This window comes from Cucurbita maxima, unplaced genomic scaffold (assembly GCF_002738345.1).
Source record: "Cucurbita maxima cultivar Rimu unplaced genomic scaffold, Cmax_1.0 Cma_Scf00019, whole genome shotgun sequence".
NCBI lineage: Eukaryota > Viridiplantae > Streptophyta > Magnoliopsida > Cucurbitales > Cucurbitaceae > Cucurbita > Cucurbita maxima.
The window spans coordinates 75,607-93,328 of record NW_019272035.1 but is presented as its reverse complement, the minus strand read 5'-3'; the positions used below and the strand labels follow the sequence as shown (position 1 = coordinate 93,328).

General features: G+C 36.2%; 4 protein-coding genes across 7 annotated transcripts; all 4 read left to right on the top strand.

Annotated features, from left to right (window-relative positions):
- The first annotated feature begins 1,293 nt into the window (after nt 1-1,293).
- On the top strand, nt 1,294-4,047 carry LOC111493795. Of its 3 annotated transcripts, none has more exons than XM_023143646.1 (6): nt 1,294-1,518; nt 2,188-2,258; nt 2,594-2,692; nt 3,196-3,322; nt 3,440-3,554; nt 3,756-4,047. In XM_023143646.1, exons 2-6 carry the CDS (start codon nt 2,249-2,251, stop codon nt 3,807-3,809), a joined length of 405 nt encoding a protein of 134 aa, XP_022999414.1. In that variant the 5' UTR covers nt 1,294-1,518; nt 2,188-2,248; the 3' UTR covers nt 3,810-4,047. The 3 variants fall into 3 exon arrangements, with proteins under 3 accessions (XP_022999414.1, XP_022999415.1, XP_022999417.1); XM_023143647.1 differs by lacking the exon at nt 1,294-1,518 and adding an exon at nt 1,531-1,819; XM_023143649.1 differs by lacking the exon at nt 1,294-1,518 and having other exon boundaries at nt 2,168-2,258.
- A 1,517-nt stretch (nt 4,048-5,564) lies between these two features.
- LOC111493771 lies at nt 5,565-8,096 on the top strand. Its single transcript, XM_023143614.1, has 5 exons — nt 5,565-5,832; nt 5,905-6,899; nt 6,988-7,380; nt 7,462-7,673; nt 7,766-8,096. The coding sequence occupies exons 1-5, from the start codon at nt 5,747-5,749 to the stop codon at nt 8,024-8,026; spliced, it is 1,947 nt and encodes a 648-aa protein (XP_022999382.1). The 5' UTR covers nt 5,565-5,746; the 3' UTR covers nt 8,027-8,096.
- A 1,058-nt stretch (nt 8,097-9,154) lies between these two features.
- On the top strand, nt 9,155-11,341 carry LOC111493776 (40S ribosomal protein S3-2-like). Of its 2 annotated transcripts, none has more exons than XM_023143623.1 (7): nt 9,155-9,285; nt 9,393-9,540; nt 9,673-9,844; nt 10,569-10,623; nt 10,709-10,840; nt 10,926-11,124; nt 11,187-11,341. In XM_023143623.1, the coding sequence occupies exons 1-6, from the start codon at nt 9,256-9,258 to the stop codon at nt 11,115-11,117; spliced, it is 729 nt and encodes a 242-aa protein (XP_022999391.1). In that variant the 5' UTR covers nt 9,155-9,255; the 3' UTR covers nt 11,118-11,124; nt 11,187-11,341. The 2 variants fall into 2 exon arrangements, with proteins under 2 accessions (XP_022999391.1, XP_022999390.1); XM_023143622.1 differs by having other exon boundaries at nt 11,183-11,341.
- A 3,467-nt stretch (nt 11,342-14,808) lies between these two features.
- Nucleotides 14,809-17,614, top strand: LOC111493662 (thermospermine synthase ACAULIS5-like). Its single transcript, XM_023143455.1, has 10 exons — nt 14,809-15,021; nt 15,180-15,246; nt 15,320-15,414; nt 15,504-15,606; nt 16,335-16,423; nt 16,499-16,655; nt 16,730-16,802; nt 16,940-16,998; nt 17,122-17,258; nt 17,356-17,614. The coding sequence occupies exons 1-10, from the start codon at nt 14,888-14,890 to the stop codon at nt 17,432-17,434; spliced, it is 993 nt and encodes a 330-aa protein (XP_022999223.1). The 5' UTR covers nt 14,809-14,887; the 3' UTR covers nt 17,435-17,614.
- The last annotated feature ends 108 nt before the right edge of the window (nt 17,615-17,722 follow it).

Below are 17,722 nucleotides of genomic sequence, written 5' to 3'. Positions count from 1 at the left end.
GAAAATAACATTTTTTTTTTTTTTTTTTTTGCATAATAATAAACTAATAAATAGATGACAGGTTAGCAAAAAAAAACTGCCGACAATATATATCGAAATACGTCACTATTCCAATTTAATTCATTGGTATTTTATTATTTTATTTTATAACATTTGTAAAAAGAAAATTCAACAAAACAAGGCCATATAGCCGCCCGACCAATATTTCTGTAAAAATAAAAATAAATAAATAAATACAAATTTCTGAAAAATCTAGCAGCCAACGGACGGCTGCCAGCATTTTATTTAAATATATAAACCTATTATTTAGAGTTGCCATTTTAGATAGTATTGACTTTTCATGGAACTTTATAGTTTTATTATAATTACAATAAAATATATAGATTTACTTATTATTATTTTAAGAAGTCAATTGCGTGAGAAATTATATTATCGATATTCACATATTTATTAAGTATATTTAAATCGGTAAATTTAAGTTTTTATGTGTAAATCAATAACCTTTCAAGTAAAGTGGATCATTATTATACAAATACATAGTTTATTGTTTACATGTGATGGCCGTAGAAGTGCCAGTTGCATTTTTAAAACCATAAATTTGAACAATAATCCATATATAATATTCCAAATGGAATAAAGGCTATAAGAAGTATAGTTTATTGGTTAATACATTATTTGAATAATATTGGTTCAAATGATTTGATATTAGTATATAGAATGTTTTTAATTTATGCACCATTTTTTTATTTCTCCTTTTACAATAAATTAAAATATTTTAATTTTTAAACAAATATTTTAAAAATACATTTTTCGATGGCTCAATCATATAAATACAAATTCAAAATTTAAAAATGTTTAGTTTTAAATATTTTTATATTGAACTACTTTTTAGAGAATGCGATCACATTGCAGATCAAATTTCAAATTATGGTTCGAATATTTGACATGGGTGTTACCTAAAATATATAATTTGTGAATATTATTATTATATGTGTGTATATATATATTTCATTTGGGGCTCTAAAATTATAATTGTAGAATTTGAACCACTTTTTTAAGTAAAATTTCAAAAAGTAGCGAATATGTTGATATAAAAATGTTAATAATTATTTATTTCCTAACAAAAAAAGTTGACAATTATGAGGGCATAAAGGGAAGGAACCGTATTGTGATTGCGAAACATTTATGACGTTGCAATAAATATTAAATATTTATAAATTATATATAAGCTAATTTTCATAAAAATAAACAAAATTGAATATTTATGGAGATATTTTAACCATTTAATTTTGAAGCTATTAGTTACTTTTCAAGTCGCATAAACAAGGGAGTCAATTTTATCAGCGTTTAGCTGATGAGAGATGAAGTTGATCGTTGCTTGACGTTTAAATTTCTGGTCAGTTGAGGAAAAGCGTGTTCGTTTTTTCACTCATCCGCCAATTCCATCTCTGATCATTGGAAAGCCGGAGAAATTGCAGTTTCAGTGGATTCCATCTGCCCACCTCTTCATCTTTTCGGGTAATTTTCTTGTCTGATTTTTGTTTACTGTTTAATTTTTCCTCATGTTTTTTTTTTCTTCTGTTTCTGCTCAATTTCTCTGTTGTGAGTGCTTTAATTCGAGTGTTTAGAATCTTGTTCTTCAATTTCTCTGTTGTTTTGCTCGGTAATTGATGGATATTTGGGAACTGTCCCTTTGTTTGTGGACGATGACGAGACCGCGATGATATCTTCGATCCAGCTTCGTTTTGGTGAGGATTTGAGTTAGGAGTTTCAGATTTTTGGTTGCTGAAGAAGTTACCTATTGCAATCCTTCGTTTGTGTGAGAATTTTCTGCTTTACTTTCATTCTTGATTTTGGCGTGGGAATATGACTAGGATTCACGAAGTGCAATTTTAGTCAAACTAGGTTATTTATTACCAATCCATTGGCGGCTTGTGGAAGATTGAAAAGCTCCATAGGATCGTTGTGTTCAATCGAATTAGTGTTTTAATAACATGTAAGTCCGATGAATTTGGTGCAAGAAAATTGGATTGGTAGAGCTATTTGGATTTCAAATACCAAACTTAGGGAAATTTTCATTCCAGTTGCTGTTCTTCAGATTGCTGCATAAGAGCATGGAAGCTGTTGTCGGATGTCATTTGATCATATTCTTCTGACTTCTGAGTAGATTTTAATCTTTTGACACAGGTTTAGAAAGTGGATTCTGCGAACTTGAAGAGTTCATCCTTCCATAAACACCAGCTTCAACATGGATCCAAGTACCCTAATTCTTCTTATAACTTGGATTACTCATGATAGCATCTACTGTTTATTTTTTTCCTTTTTAAACAGGCATGATTATGTATATTGGATGCATTAGATGATCTATTTGTGGGATTGTAACATGATTCTTACTTAGTCATTTCTTTGATCTTGAAGATTCTGTTAGGTGTCTTGGACATTCATATATGCCTTTGCACATTGTTATACTCTCACTCCTTAGTTATACGTTTAGTTGAAGAATGTGGTCACTTTCAGAATCTTAAGCGTATTAATGTTACGAATTAGATGGAAAAACTACTTGAGATGTGAACATGTTTTCTTGATGTTACAGATGCAAAAATTGACCCGACTGTGCAACTGGTGAAATCGGTTTCTGATAGACATCTTGATCTTTTGAGGCCAACTGCCCGAATTTGTTCAATCTTCAAAGGTAAATCAGGAATAAAAAAAACTTTCAGACTGGGATTTTTTATGATATATATTATATATATTACCTTATATTAGCGACTTAGGAATTAAATTATTTTTCATCAAAAAGAAAAAAAAGTGTTGAACCATTTTTCATAACGCCTTTATATCATAATGGGCGCATTGCCATCATCGCTGACTGCTCTTCATTGACGATGGAATTTCTGGAATTGATAGGGCTTTCATTTTTTCCAGTTCCATCATGAGGGAAGGTTGAGCTGATACTTAATAGCATCATTAATTTTCGCTTTTATCACTTCTTTGACAGTCTATGATCTAGATGGTAGGGTTTATCAGTTTGATAGTTCATTTTCTTTGTGCTCATCTATTAATTACAGAAAACTCCGAGGATTTTCATGTTGTTTTCTAATGGAGATGTTGATTGGTAGAGTCTTTTGCTTTTATTTTCATTTTTGCTCAAAATGGTTAATAATGAAAGCCTTTTATATTCTTGTGTATACCTAGGGCAAGGAAAAGATGCTTCAGACCATATAAGGAGCAAGTACACACTTCTCAGAGATGTAGAGGATTCTCAAGTAGGGCTGTACGACAAGCCTCTTCCGTGTTTTGGCTGTGGCATAGGATGGTTTTCGTGAGTACTGCGAAACTTTGTCGTGTACAAACATTTCAGGGAAAGGATATTATTCATGGTTGCATCCAGTTTCGAGTTTCTTAATCTTCTTACCTTTGTTCTTTGTCTTCCCTTCAGCTTCCTCCTTGGGTTTTTGTTCCCAGTAATGTGGTACTATGCTACGATTCTGTACTTCTGGAATTCTCGTCGAGATCCAAGGGAACGAGCTGGATTAGCTGCGTCCTCCATTGCTGTAAGTGACTCCTTTTATCTCTCTGAGTCCCACCCCATATAAAGAAAATGAAAAGAGAAAAACACAAGCACAATTGTCATGGAATACCGAAGTTTCTTTCAATTTCTATGCATTTGGCCTTGTTTTATGAGTCTGGTGTGGTTTGAATATGATTGATCGAGTTTGTGAAGAAGAAGAATCAAAAAATGGTAATTGGTGCAGGCACTTGCATGTTCGGTCATCTTGTTAGTCGTCGTAGCTGTTCACTTATTATAGCCCCCCGGTCTCCATGATTGACACTGCATTCTTAAATCCCTGTCCCCATGGGCGTTGGGGGCTTCTGTGGATGCAGCAGATAAAGACTAAACAGTTCTGTTGCTTGACAAAGACAAGGGTGATTTCTGTTACTGTAAATGTTTACAAATCATATTTCAAAAGAGAATTGTCGGCTTTTGTAATACTACACTAAGAATACGTAATACATGGCCTTTGAGTCCCTAAGATTTTAAAGCTAGCACTGATCTCAAAATTTCCATTAGTGTATGGCGTGTTTATTCACTAACAATGTTTAACAGAACGATAAATAAAGACACCTGCACAACCAAGGAGGAGACAATCCATATTAGTATCACTCAACAAAGCACACACTCAATCTGAACACAAAGAACAAGAGAGAGAAAAAAAATTCAAGGAGAAATATTGGCTAAAGGTTTTATTGATGACTTAGACACAATTAAGAAAAATACATTTTGAAAGCACTAACTAATGAGTACAATATAATACCTCTCCCAAATATCTATCAAATATCTACCAAGCATATCTCTACCAGATTTTTATTGTAAATATGCACAAGTCTCCATGTCCCAACCATCCAAACGTTGAACCCTTATTGCCCCTTTGGACCATATTTTTCCAGCCAGAAGCACCCAAAACTTGTGGCAAGAAACACCCAAAACTTCGTGGCAAGAAACACGACGCAGACGACCTACTGAAGCTGCAGCTGCAGCAATGTCCATGGTGTTTGGTCGGAACCAACTATAGTCAGTACTAACAGAAGAATAAAGTCAAAGTCAAGAATGGCCGATAGACACATTAAATTAATATATGTATAGCTTATGAAATAAAAATGTCAAATTACACGTAGCATAAGAAATAATATATCATATACGAGCATGTAAATCATGCCTATGCAGTATACAAAATCATTGTATAATTGGATTTCAAATAAAGAAGCGTTAAAACTATGATGGAAAACGGAGTCAGCTTAGAAAATAAATGCCTTTATGGAGCCGTGAACAGGCACTCCAAATTTCAACGCCGTTTGGACTTAGGTAGAAGACCAAGTGTGTAAGCATATTCACAATTCATAATTAATAACAATTAATTCTATTTTAACGATAGTTTTAAAAATATTTATGAAATATTATAATAATTATTGCAAAATTGAAAATTATATTTAAAAGTATCCCAAACGACAAGGGAAAAAAAGAGAAAAAAAAGTTTGCTTTGGATATCACGTCATGAATTCAATTTTACATTCCCGTTGTTACCCTCAATCTTCTTCCGCAATCTCGCCTTCAATTTTTTCTTTATTTTATTAATTTCTATTTTATTTTCTAGGTCAACAACTAAATTCTAATATATGTATATAAATATCTACTCTACCCATAGTTATTTTCGCAGTTGATTAATCTCTACGTGCCTAAAAAAAATTTAAAACTTGAGACGACATTCGAAAATGACGATAAACAACGAAACTTCGATCAAAGAAAAATACTAAAAAATTAGGTCTGAACTGAACGATGAAGGAGTCGCTTTCGACCGAGCGTGGATGATTAGATTTGCGAGAATTCTAATGTAACGACTGGGTCAGAGAAGGGGTCAATATGGGTCGTAATCAAACTAACCCCTTTATTTTATTTGATTTTTATTTTATTTTCAAATAAATATTTCTATACTTAAAAATAAATAAATAAATAAAAAGAACATGTAACGGAAATTGTGAAGGAAAAAAATAGTCCTCAAATTTCGCTGTCTACAAGTGGAGTGTCCACTTCTCCCAATGAAACTGATATCCTTCTTTCGGCATTTCTCTTCACTTTGCTTGCGATTCTGCAATAGGCGAGACGGGTTGATTCGCCTTAACTTATGCCTCCAAGACTCGCTTTTATTCCCTTAATAAGGCGTTGGTTAATGCGTTTTTGTTCCATAATATGCTTCCTCTCGCGGGTTCTTTCAGATATTCCCTCTCCAGTTTTGTCGTCTCTGTGTTTGTAGCAATAATCGGACTCTTTTTCAGGTATGTTTCGTTCATTTTATTGCTTCTTTTTCAACTCTGAATCGAGTTCTAAACACGCAAAATTCCTCTCAGGATTCAGGTCGATTATGGAACTGTTGAGTCTGTTCTTGCACTTGATGGCGACGAACGGGAAACAGTCGCGTCAATCGAAGCACAGGATGATCAAGAACTCTTAGGGGAAGAAGCTGAGATCGTTTCTGTTGTAGCTTCTAATTCGAGCAAATTTCAGGTGGAACACACGGCACAAATCCATGGATTCGTGGAAGAATCGGAAACTACCAACTGTTTTGTCGAAGAATTGTACTGTGATGCTTCGCCTTCTTCTTCAGGTAATCAAACTCCTGATGATGATTTTGAATGTTATAGCGGAAAGTATTTATGTGAATTCAGTTCCGAAACAGAAGAAGGTTTTGATGATGTGAAACTAGAATTATTTAGCACCGATGAGGCCTTGGAAAAGGAAGATGAACACGAGGATTTGAAATCTAATGAAGATGGCCCAATTTTTGATGAATTGCCCGAAGTTTCAACTCCGTTGGGAGATTGTTCCTTTCCTTTTTCAGATTCAGACTCGGAATCTCCCAGTTTTGATGAAGAGTTCATAGAAATAGAATTAGAATTAGAACCCCGTTTACATGTTTCAAATAATGCCCAAGTTTGTCCTGTAAATGATTGGAGCGAGGAGGAGAGTAAAGATTGTTTGAGGGAATCACTGGAAACAGAAAGGGACGAGAAGGGGATGGAATTTGAGGAGGAGGAGGAGGAAGAAGAAGAAGAAGAAGAAGAAGAAGAAGACGATGAATTCTCGCAAGAACACCAAGATTTGATAGCCCAACTCAAAATAGAGCTAAGAAACTCAAGAACAGGAGGACTTCCAACCGTACAAGAAGAAGAAGAGGCAGGCCCAGAATATATGAGTCCTACATCAGTCGAAGTTCTTAAACCTCTCAAAAATGGTGGAAATTTTGAACACAGAACATTCAAAGAGATCCAAAAGGTCTACAAAACTTATGCTCAAAAAATGCGAAAGCTTGACGTCTCCAATACCCAGACAAATTATGCAATTGGTAAGCTATATTAGGATTAATACCTTTTATATTATGAACTGGTGACAAATTGTAGGATTCATTTCAGTAACTATGTGATTTGGTGCAGATTTTATTAAGTTGAAAGATCCATTTAGTTCAATGGATGAAAAGAAATCTGGCCTTAAATCTGTTGTGTCCCACAAGTTAAGGGCAGAGAGAGCTGTTAAGGGCTATCCAAATTTGATGAGAGACTTAAAGAGGGACATGGAAATGGTGTATGTTGGACATCTTTGCCTCTCTTGGGAAGTTCTGCATTGGCAGCATAGGAAGGCCATTGAGCTCCAACAAAACGACACTCGAGGAACCTCTCGGTACACTCGTGTCGTTAATGAATTTCAATTCTTCTGCATCCTCATTCAAAGATTCGTCGAAGACGAGCTGTTTTGCGGCCCTCGAATCAATAACTACGTGAAAAACAGACTTCTTGTTCGTAGTCTCCTTCAAGTTCCAGCCATTAGAGGTTCTATTTGACTTAGCTTTCTAAGTACTTAAAAACACTTATCGTTGTTGAAAAACGCTTACCTTTCTCCCGTGCTTGCAGAGGATTGTGTAAATGACAAAAAGTTGAGAGGCAAAGAAGGTGAAAGTACCATCTCAACTGCAGCTCTAGTATCAATGATCGAAGAATCGATGTGGGTTTTTCGGGATTTTTTACGTGCTGATAAGGATGTCAGGAGTACGAAGATCAAGTGTGCTGAAGTAGAAGTTAATGCACAAGCTATGATGATGGAAATAAGAACTGAGCTGCGAAAGGTGCATTTTTCTTTTGTTTTGTTTAGTTTTGTCATTCAAAGTGATCACTTTGCAGATGGTGAAGTTGATATCAAATTTGGATGTAAATGCAGAAGGAGAGAAGGCTAAAGGAGATAGTGAGAGGTGGGCATTGTATAGTAAAGAAGTTGAAAAGGGTTAGTGAAGTAGAAGAAGGGAGATTGAAGAATGAATTGTTGATAGCGGAGGTTGAACTGAAATTGGTATCAAGAGTGGTGAGTATGTGCAGACTAACGGAGAGCCAATTGGTTTGGTGCCATAAAAAGCTACACCAAATCAATTTTGTGAATAGGAAGGTTATTATAGAACCTTCATTTTCCTTTTTCCCTTCTTGACGTCCTCTAAATCACAATAGTTTCTCCCTATATATGTACTGATCTTCTTCTTCATACATAGAATCAATACGAAGGGCTTGTTTGAAAATAATAATAACAAAAAAACGGACAGAATTTATGTCTGGAAGTATAACCGCTCAAGCTCACCTCTAGTCGATATTGTTTGCTTTAAGCTCGTTATGTATCGCCATCAACCATGACTTTAAAATACATCTATTAGGGAGAGGTTTTCACACCATTGATATTTCACATTGGTTGGAGAACGAAAAGAAAGGTGTGAAAACCTCTCTCTAGTAAATGCGTTTTAAAACCATGGGGTTGATACGGGCCAAAACGGACAATAATTGCTACTGGTGTGTTTGAGTCATTACAAATGGTATCAGAGTCAGACACATTACTAGGGTTATTATTGTATTTTTGTGATTGAGATTTGGAGTTCGAATTTGGCACTGGATGGTCGACATTCTAAATTAACTGAAATTCTTTTTACATGTTTGGTTATCAATCACATGTTTCTAAGAAAATTTATGGTAACTCAAGTTTTAAATCTTATATTATTTAGCCATCAAATAAAAGTTTACCGTGTTAATATGACCAATAACTTTCGATTATTTTAACCATACATTAATTATTATAGCCTCAATCTCATTTTCATTTATATATAATATCGATTAATATTTGTACATCTCCTTTACTCGAGTGTCACACATTTATGTGGTTGACATATAAGAAAATTGTATTTAAAATGGATAAAGTTGAATATGTTATAATGTAATATTAGTTATACGCATAATGTTTATGAATTAATTATTCCAAATATATTTTATTAGACTTCCTTAAAATTCTATTCACGGACAACGTTAATAATATTTTGTTATGAAGGGGCAATATTGGAATACAGATATGCGGTTGCGTAAATTTGGGCTCACTGTGGATGTTCATATTTACAGGTGGGCCTTCTCATTATTGGACCGACGACTGTTGGACCCGATAGTTGGGCTCCTTGGGCCGTATGTATAAGACCGAGGGTGCGTTTATTTGTGCTGAAATCTAAGAACAAATCACGTCCGTTCATTTTGGAAGACCTAGATCCAATACACTTGCATGCAGCTATATAAAGTTCAGTTTGCGGCCGCGCCATTTCTTCCATCGGAACGCGGGCAGCACAAGAGTCTTCCCTTCTCTTAACTCAGCGGCTTCGTTGCTGTCTTTCCAATTTCTCTTTGAAAATGGCGACCCAGATGAGTAAGAAGAGAAAGGTTAGTTCACGAAATTTCTTAATTTGTACTTCTTTCCTCACCATCTCTACAACGATTGATCCGTTCTGTTTTGTATTCATTGTGTTTTCTGTTCGATTTTGTTTCAGTTCGTGGCCGATGGAGTGTTTTTCGCTGAGCTAAACGAGGTTTTGACCAGGGAGTTGGCCGAGGATGGGTACTCCGGTGTCGAGGTTAGAGTCACTCCAATGCGCACTGAGATCATCATCCGAGCAACCCGCACCCAAAACGTTCTCGGTTAGTTTACCTTGGTTTTGAAATTCAATTGATTAAACAACCTGCTTTTTTCGCTCATTGGATTTAATGGCATATTAACATTCATTGATATTACCTTCATAATTTTCTTTGATTTTTTTTTTTGTTATTTAGGAGAAAAAGGTAGGAGGATTAGGGAACTCACCTCAGCTGTGCAGAAGCGGTTCAAGTTTCCAGAGAACAGTGTTGAGCTCTATGCCGAGAAAGTTAACAATAGAGGGCTTTGTGCTATTGCCCAAGCCGAGTCTCTCCGTTATAAGCTACTTGGTGGCCTTGCTGTGCGAAGGTACTTCTTCGTTTTCCTTTCCATAACCACTTAAAGAATTTTTATTATTGTTTTGTTGATTTGTCTTGGAAATGGAAATATGATTTATGATTAGGAAATAATGAAGATCACAGATTCCTTATTTTCTTGCACGCAGTTCTGATATATGGTTCTAACAATCTCATTTATGGGGTGACTTCGTTTTAGTTTCATAAAAGATGGGTTTTTCCTTGATGCTTTCTTATGTCATCTACAAAGCAGATTGGTGTTTTGGTACCAATTTTGTGTCGGAAGGTGACAATATAAATTGTACTCTTCCGTTTGATAATCATTGTGGAATCATTTTGTTTCACACTGTAACCTTAGGGAGGAGACATGCTTATGCCTCCATATTTTCCTCAAACTTTTTCCTCCATGTTTTCTGAATCTAGAATGGAAAATTCACAATACGTTGAATTAGTACAATCAATACAGTTCATTATATATTGGAATAATTTACACATGCCAACCTCATATTTTTGAAGAATGGGCAAATTAATAATTTTTTTTTAAAAAAATTATTATGTGGGATGTTGTTATTAAGACCCGCCACTTTTATTCACAGTGTTTAAACATTGATTTTGGGTCTATGATGCCATTTTATTATACATCTTTTGACTTGACTGTAAATAGTGACAGTTTCAGATCCACATATATTACAACTAGACAATGTGCGGCATGCTTATTTATGTTCTTTTTCCATCAGGGCATGCTATGGTGTTCTGAGATTCGTCATGGAAAGTGGAGCTAAGGGTTGCGAGGTTAGCTTGCAGCTCAATCCATTGATATCACTATGTGAAAAGTTCATGTAGGGATGTTTACATGTAATGCTTAACATGCAAACAGGTTATTGTTAGTGGAAAACTGAGGGCACAGCGTGCAAAGTCTATGAAGTTTAAAGATGGATATATGATATCTTCGGGTCAACCAGTGAGAGATTATATTGACTCAGCTGTTAGACACGTTCTTCTCAGACAGGTTAGCTTTGTAGTTATCATAAAAAACAGGTGCTTACATGTGGTATATCTGTCAGTTGGGTTGATGTTATTTCTTTTTGGGTCAGGGAGTTCTTGGTATCAAAGTTAAGATCATGCTTGATTGGGATCCTAAGGGCAAGCAAGGCCCTACCACCCCTCTTCCTGATGTTGTCGTAATCCATTCTCCCAAGGAGGAAGAAGAAATCGTCCATAGACCATCAGCAGCAGCAGCAGTTTTGACCACTGATATTGAGGTTCCAGTAGTAGTAGCAGCTTGAGAGGCTCTTNTTTTTTTTTTTTTTTTTTTTTTTTTTTTTTTTTTTTTTTTTTTTTTTTTTTTTTTTTTTTTTTTTTCTCTAGATATTTATTCATGGAATCAACCATCAACAATTTTGTATTTTCTGTCCCAAGATTTCGTTTGTCTCATTGATCTGTTGGTTTGTGCCTCCTGACTGCCCAACTTTCTTTTGGATAAAAATGCATATGGAGAAGTTTTTTATGATCCCTTAGCCTTTTTATATATTATTAGCTTTTGCTTCATAATCATATATTTTGAACTGAATCTCATCTTTTTGTTTCGTGTCGTCTAGGTTTCGTTTCAAGAATTTAGTAGAGTAATGAAAAATAATTGTTAAATCTTGATATGATAAATGACCCTTCGACTCCGAATGTGGTGTTTATTGATTGGATCTGAAATTGAATTTCATTTTGAATTACCGAAAGGAGGAATATACTTTATATATGGACTCATGAAAGTATGAGTGTTGACCATTCAATCACTATTATATTGAATGGATAATTGGTTTTTTTTATTTGAATCTTAAAATTTATATATGGATTCATGATAATTGGCTTTTTTTTTTTTTTTTTTTTTTTTTTTTTTTTTTTTTTTTTTTTTTATTNCCGGTATGAATTTAGTTCTCTCCGGTTCAACTAGGACCATAGGTCCTGAATTTCTACGCGAATCAAGATCGAGAAAAGGAAGTTTTCCAATCATTGACTCAAACCTCAAACCTATTGTCGAACCCCACTCAGCGTAATATGGAGGTACTTATGGCGGAACGGGCTGATCTGGTCTTTCACAATAAAGTGATAGATGGAACTGCCATTAAACGACTTATTAGCAGATTAATAGATCACTTCGGAATGGCATATACATCACACATCCTGGATCAAATAAAGACTCTGGGGTTCCAGCAGGCCACTGCTACATCCATTTCATTAGGAATTGATGATCTTTTAACAATCCCTTCTAAGGGATGGCTAGTCCAAGATGCTAAACAACAAAGTTTGATTTTGGAAAAATACCATCATTATGGAAATGTACACGCAGTAGAAAAATTACGTATTGTGTAGAAAAATTACACCTTTGAGATATGGTATGCTACAAGTGAATATTTGCGACAAGAAATGAATCATAATTTTAGGATGACTAACCCTTTTAATCCCGTCCATATAATGTCTTTTTCGGGAGCTTGAGGAAATGCATCTCAAGTACACCAATTAGTAGGTATGAGAGGATTAATGTTCGATCCACAAGGACAAATGATTGATTGGAAATGCATCTCAAGTACACCAATTACTAGGTATGAGAGGATTAATGTCCGATCCACGAGGACAAATGATTGATTTACCCATTCAAAGCAATTTACGTGAGGGGTTGTCCTTAACGGAATATATAATTTCTTGCTACGGAGCGCGTAAAGGAGTTGTGGATACTGCTGTACGAACATCGGATGCTGGATATCTTACACGCAGACTTGTTGATGAAGGGAGATATTGCATCAAGCTGTTCGCAAGGGCCAATTTGATCCTATTCCCAAGGATCCCAGATGAGGGAACCCTAAGAGAGCTGCCGACTCCAACTACCGTCCATGTACGATCCATACTAGATCTGGCCAACTGCCCATCCTACCTCCTCTACGCAAAAATTACCACCGTGATTGCACAGAAGTGTTAAGGAGGTTGGTAGAACCTCTAAAGCCCCGAGTGAAAAAGTGATTTCGTTATTGTGGAATAAGAAGCCTCCGTATTTTAATGTATGTATTTAATTTATTCTGAGCTATCGAAGCAATAACCAGAATATTTCTAGTGAAACATCTTTCACAATCCAGAGATAGTTCACTAACAAACCAAGGGATAAGTAATTCGACGCATTCACATCCAAATCATGAATGTTTGGAATCCATATTATGCAAGGAGACATTGCTTTTGCTAATTCGAATTGAAGGGTGATATAAAATCGGTCTATTTTCGGCATCATATCCATAGTTAGCGGCGCATTCATCATAGTTAGAAGCTCCAGCTCTATATCAAGGTCACGGTCGATATCGCCACTATCATCAATATCGCTACTATCATCCATATCGTCACTATCATGAATAAGAAAACCCTTAGTGTTGTTATCCGAGAACTTGTTCAGAAGGGATTATTCATCTTCCTAGTCTTTGATACCAGATATAAAGGTGATGCTATTACTTTAGATCTAAGTAATTCGATGAATTACTCCTAAAGTAAAGGTTCACATCAAAATCGTGCTACTTGATTAGAGTTTGGAGGACAGGACGACGTCTTGATCTTTGTATCCCAAGTTTAACCGCCATTGAACGTTTTTATAAAGCTCCTTGTGCATCCGTTGTTTTCCATCATCAAAGGGAATGGTCACGTATTTTAGTCCATTAGAGAACTTGTAAAGCATTGAGAGTCGATGTGTACTCTCAATCTCCGACGTTTTGGCACACGTATAATAAGAAAACATTGCGAAATAATCTTTCTTAGGCCATTTTTGGGTATTTTTTTTAATAGGGATAACATTGATAACTTAATTTCGATTTCAAATGAGTGCAATGAGATGTTTTATGAGGAAGAAACAATATTGGGAATCACGAGACAATGGTATGATATTGTCTAATTTGAGCATAAGCTCTCATGCCTTTGCCTTTTGCTTTGGGGGAATCATTGATCTCCACCACGCGACAATGATATGATATTGTTTAATTTGAGCATAAGCTCTCATGCTTTGCTTTGGAGGAACCATGATCTCCAAGATCTCCATAATAGTATGATATTGTCTAATTTGAGCATATGCTCTCATGCCTTTGCTTCTCCAAAAGATCTCATTCCTATAGATATGGTATTCCTTGATTATGAACACCAAAATGTCTCATTTCTATAGAGATGACATTCATTGATTATAAACACATGATCATTCCCTAAATTAGCTGATGTGAGATTTTCATCTCACACCTCCCCTCGAACTAAGTATGCTTCCCCTTAATCGAGACTTGATTTTTTTTTATTATTATTATTTTTGGAGTCTTCGAACAAATTACACCCTTCGTTCGATACGTTAGTCACTTTTTGACTATATCTTCTATAGTTTGAGCATAAAGTCTCATGACGCTTTGCTTTAGACTTCTCCAAAAGGGATAATATTCCTTGATTATAAATCCATAATTATTACCAAAATTATCAAGGTAAAATTTGGTAGAATCTATAAAAGCATCTATAAATATGGGATATCTATAAATATGGGATATGGGATAGATGAGGTGTGTGTTAAAAATGCTTCATGCTAATTGGTTCATTTGTTGATTGGGATCTCCAAATAAGGGACGGTAAAAGGGATTTGTTTCTAAATTTGAAGGTGAAGGCGATTTTGGTGGTTGGGAATAAATAGACTTATCACGTATTGCCCAAATTTCAATTTATTGCATTATTCATTCTTTTCCTCTGCAAAGAAAAAAAGGAAAATTAAGTGTGACCAAATGCAGAATTTGGTTATGCATCGCCACAACAAGACATAGCTTCCATTTGTGTCAGTATTACGCGTAATTCGGGGTTTTGCATGCATGCATTTGCTTCTTAAGTTCCGTCAACTAACGCCTTTTCTACGCCCTGTTTTCTTGTTTTTTTTCTTGACATGTTTCAATCCACTCCATGGACTCCATGGACTCCGTTTCCCCTCTCCCCCTTATAAATAATCCCCCTCTTCTTCTTCTTCCTCCTCCATTCTACACATTGTCCTCTTTCACTTCAATTTGCCACAATGCTTTCACCCCTCTGCTCTGCCCTCCCTGCTCTCTCTATCCCCACCTCCAACTCCACTGCTGTTCCCCAAGTCTCTGAATGGTTCGAGGAGCAGCTCGAGGATGATCTCAAATGGTCCTTTGCAGTCACCAGGTCCATTCCTTTTTTTTCTTTCTCCTGCCCATCACATGTTTGTTAAAATGTCTTCCCCTTCTTTCCTCATCTAATTCATCTCCTGATTCCCGGAGTTGTTTCATTGTAGACTGCATGAAACAAATTCAACAAATTCTAACAAGTTCTAGCGTGTTTAGGATACTTCATGCCGCCACGAGCAAGTTCCAAGATATAGTTCTGCTGGACACCAAGCGATTTGGGAAGGTTTGTATGATCCCACATCACTTTCAATTTCCTTTCCAACAACACTTTATTCATTTAATTCAAAGCTTTTCAGGCTCTGCTGCTTGATGGGAAGCTGCAAAGTGCTGAAAAAGATGAATTCATTTATCATGAGTCCATGGTTCATCCTGCTCTGTTACTGCACCACAAGTACACGCTGTGTTCATGTTTGGTTTACCTCTTTTTAACTATTCTTATTGTGGTTACTGAAATTCTTTTGGTTTTGTGAATGATTTCAGCCCCAAAACAGTGTTTATACTGGGAGGTGGAGAAGGGTCTACTGCTAGAGAGACACTAAAGCATAAAAGTATTGAGAAAGTTGTGATGTGCGATATTGATAGGGTATGTCTCTTAAAATCCTACGATACACATAGTTTAGTTTATATATTTTCAAGTGGCAGAACAGTGAAGTGTTGTAACCGTTCAAGCCCACCGCTAGCAGATATTGTGTTTTTTGGGCTTTCCCTCTTGGGCTTTCTCTACACCCTTATGTGAGATATCACAATCCCCTACAGGGTCCAGCGTCCTCGTTAGCACTCGTTTCTTTCTCCCATTGATGTGGGACTCCCACCAAATGCACCTCCTTCGGGGCCAACGTCCTTACTGGCACATCGCCTCATGTCTACCCCCTTAGGAGAACAACCTCCTCGCTGGCACATTGCATGATGTCTGGCTCTGATATCATTTGTAATAGCCTACCCCCTTCGGGGAACAACCTCCTCGCTGGCACATCGCATGGTGTCTGGCTCTGATATCATTTGTAATGGCCTACCCCTTTTGGGGAACAACCTCCTCGCTGACACATCGCATGGTGTCTGGCTCTGATATCATTTGTAATGGCCTACCCCTTTCGGGGAACAACCTCCTCGCTGACACATCGCATGGTGTCTGGCTCTGATATCAATGGCTCAAGCCCACCGCTAGCAGATATTGTTCTCTTTAGGCTTTTCCTTTCAGGCTTCCCCTCAAGGCTTTAAAACGTGTAGAAAGGTTTCCATACCTTTATAAACTGTATTTCGTTCTCCTCGCCAACCAATGTGAGATATCACAAGTGTAGTTCATATTTGTAGGATGTTGTCAACTTCTGCCGCGCACATCTGAGCGAAAATCAAGATGCATTTCAGGACGAGAAGCTTCATATCATTTTTAATGATGCAAAGTGAGTAGTTTATATTTCAACTTTTACTTGAATGAATTCAATATTTCAAAAGGGTTAACCTGAAAACTTAAAAAGGGTGGGATTGGAGGGACAACCCGAGAAGTTCGACGTAATCATCAGCGATTTAGCCGATCCACATGAAGGAGGACCCTGCAATCATCTGTACACTAAATCATTCTACGAGGAAGGGATTAAGCCCAAGCTGAATGACAATGGTATCTTTGTTACTCAGGTACATTATATAACATATTCAAGCCCCTTTGCTATTGTTACTGAGATTTAACTTAAGGGTGTCCTAAAACGCAGGCTGGCCCTTCTGGTATTCTCTCCTACAATGTCTTCTCATCAATATACAACACCGTAAAGCATGTCTTCAAATGTAAGACAACTTTCCCTTGATGCATTTGTAGAGATAACCTTTTGTTTTGAAACAAGGCTTCTTAGATGAACAAGTTCATGTAGGTCTAAATTTGAAGCGCTCTGTTTGGTCTAACATCTTTCGTTTTATGTGCACAGATGTGATCGCATACACAGCTCATATTCCATCCTATGCAGATTCGAGCGGATGGGTTCTGGTAAACAACTAGAAAGAGTTCGAATGACTTTCCAAGTGCTTAAAAATATTTACTTTTTAAACCGATGAAATGTCTGAGAGATGGCACGTTATAATATGGTTTTATACAAAATTGTAACGACAGGCTAGTGATCATCCTTTTGAATTGGACATGGAAGATCTCGACAAGAGGATACGTGAGAGAGTTCGAGGCGAGCTACGCTACTTGGACGGTGCATTCATTGTGTCATCAACAGTCATAAACAAGACCATTCGTACAGCGTAAGTACAAAGATAGTTGATCTTCATCGTCTCGATTAGTTGAGCGGAAAAAAAAAAAAAAAAATCATGTTTGATGAGGTTGTGGTTGTGCGTGCAGGATGATGAATGAGACTCATGTGTTCACTGAGGAAGATGCGAGGTTCACTCATGGCCAAGGGCTGGCTAGCCATGCCTAGAAGCTGCAAGCTTTGAACTTCATTTCTCACAATTCATGGCTTATCTTGTCATCTTTACATTTAAAAATAAAACTTTATAAAATTTAATGGCATAATCTTATGTAAGAAAATGATCGGACTGTGACTTGAATTTTCATTGAGAAAGCTTAAATGTGGAAATAAGTGAAAGTTGAAGGACCAGAACTTGCAATTATATATTTTTATTGTCCAAATTCTGCGGTTCTTACTGTTTTCATAGAAATTTCTACAATTTTACCATTTTATTTCAAATCTATCGGACAAGTTGGA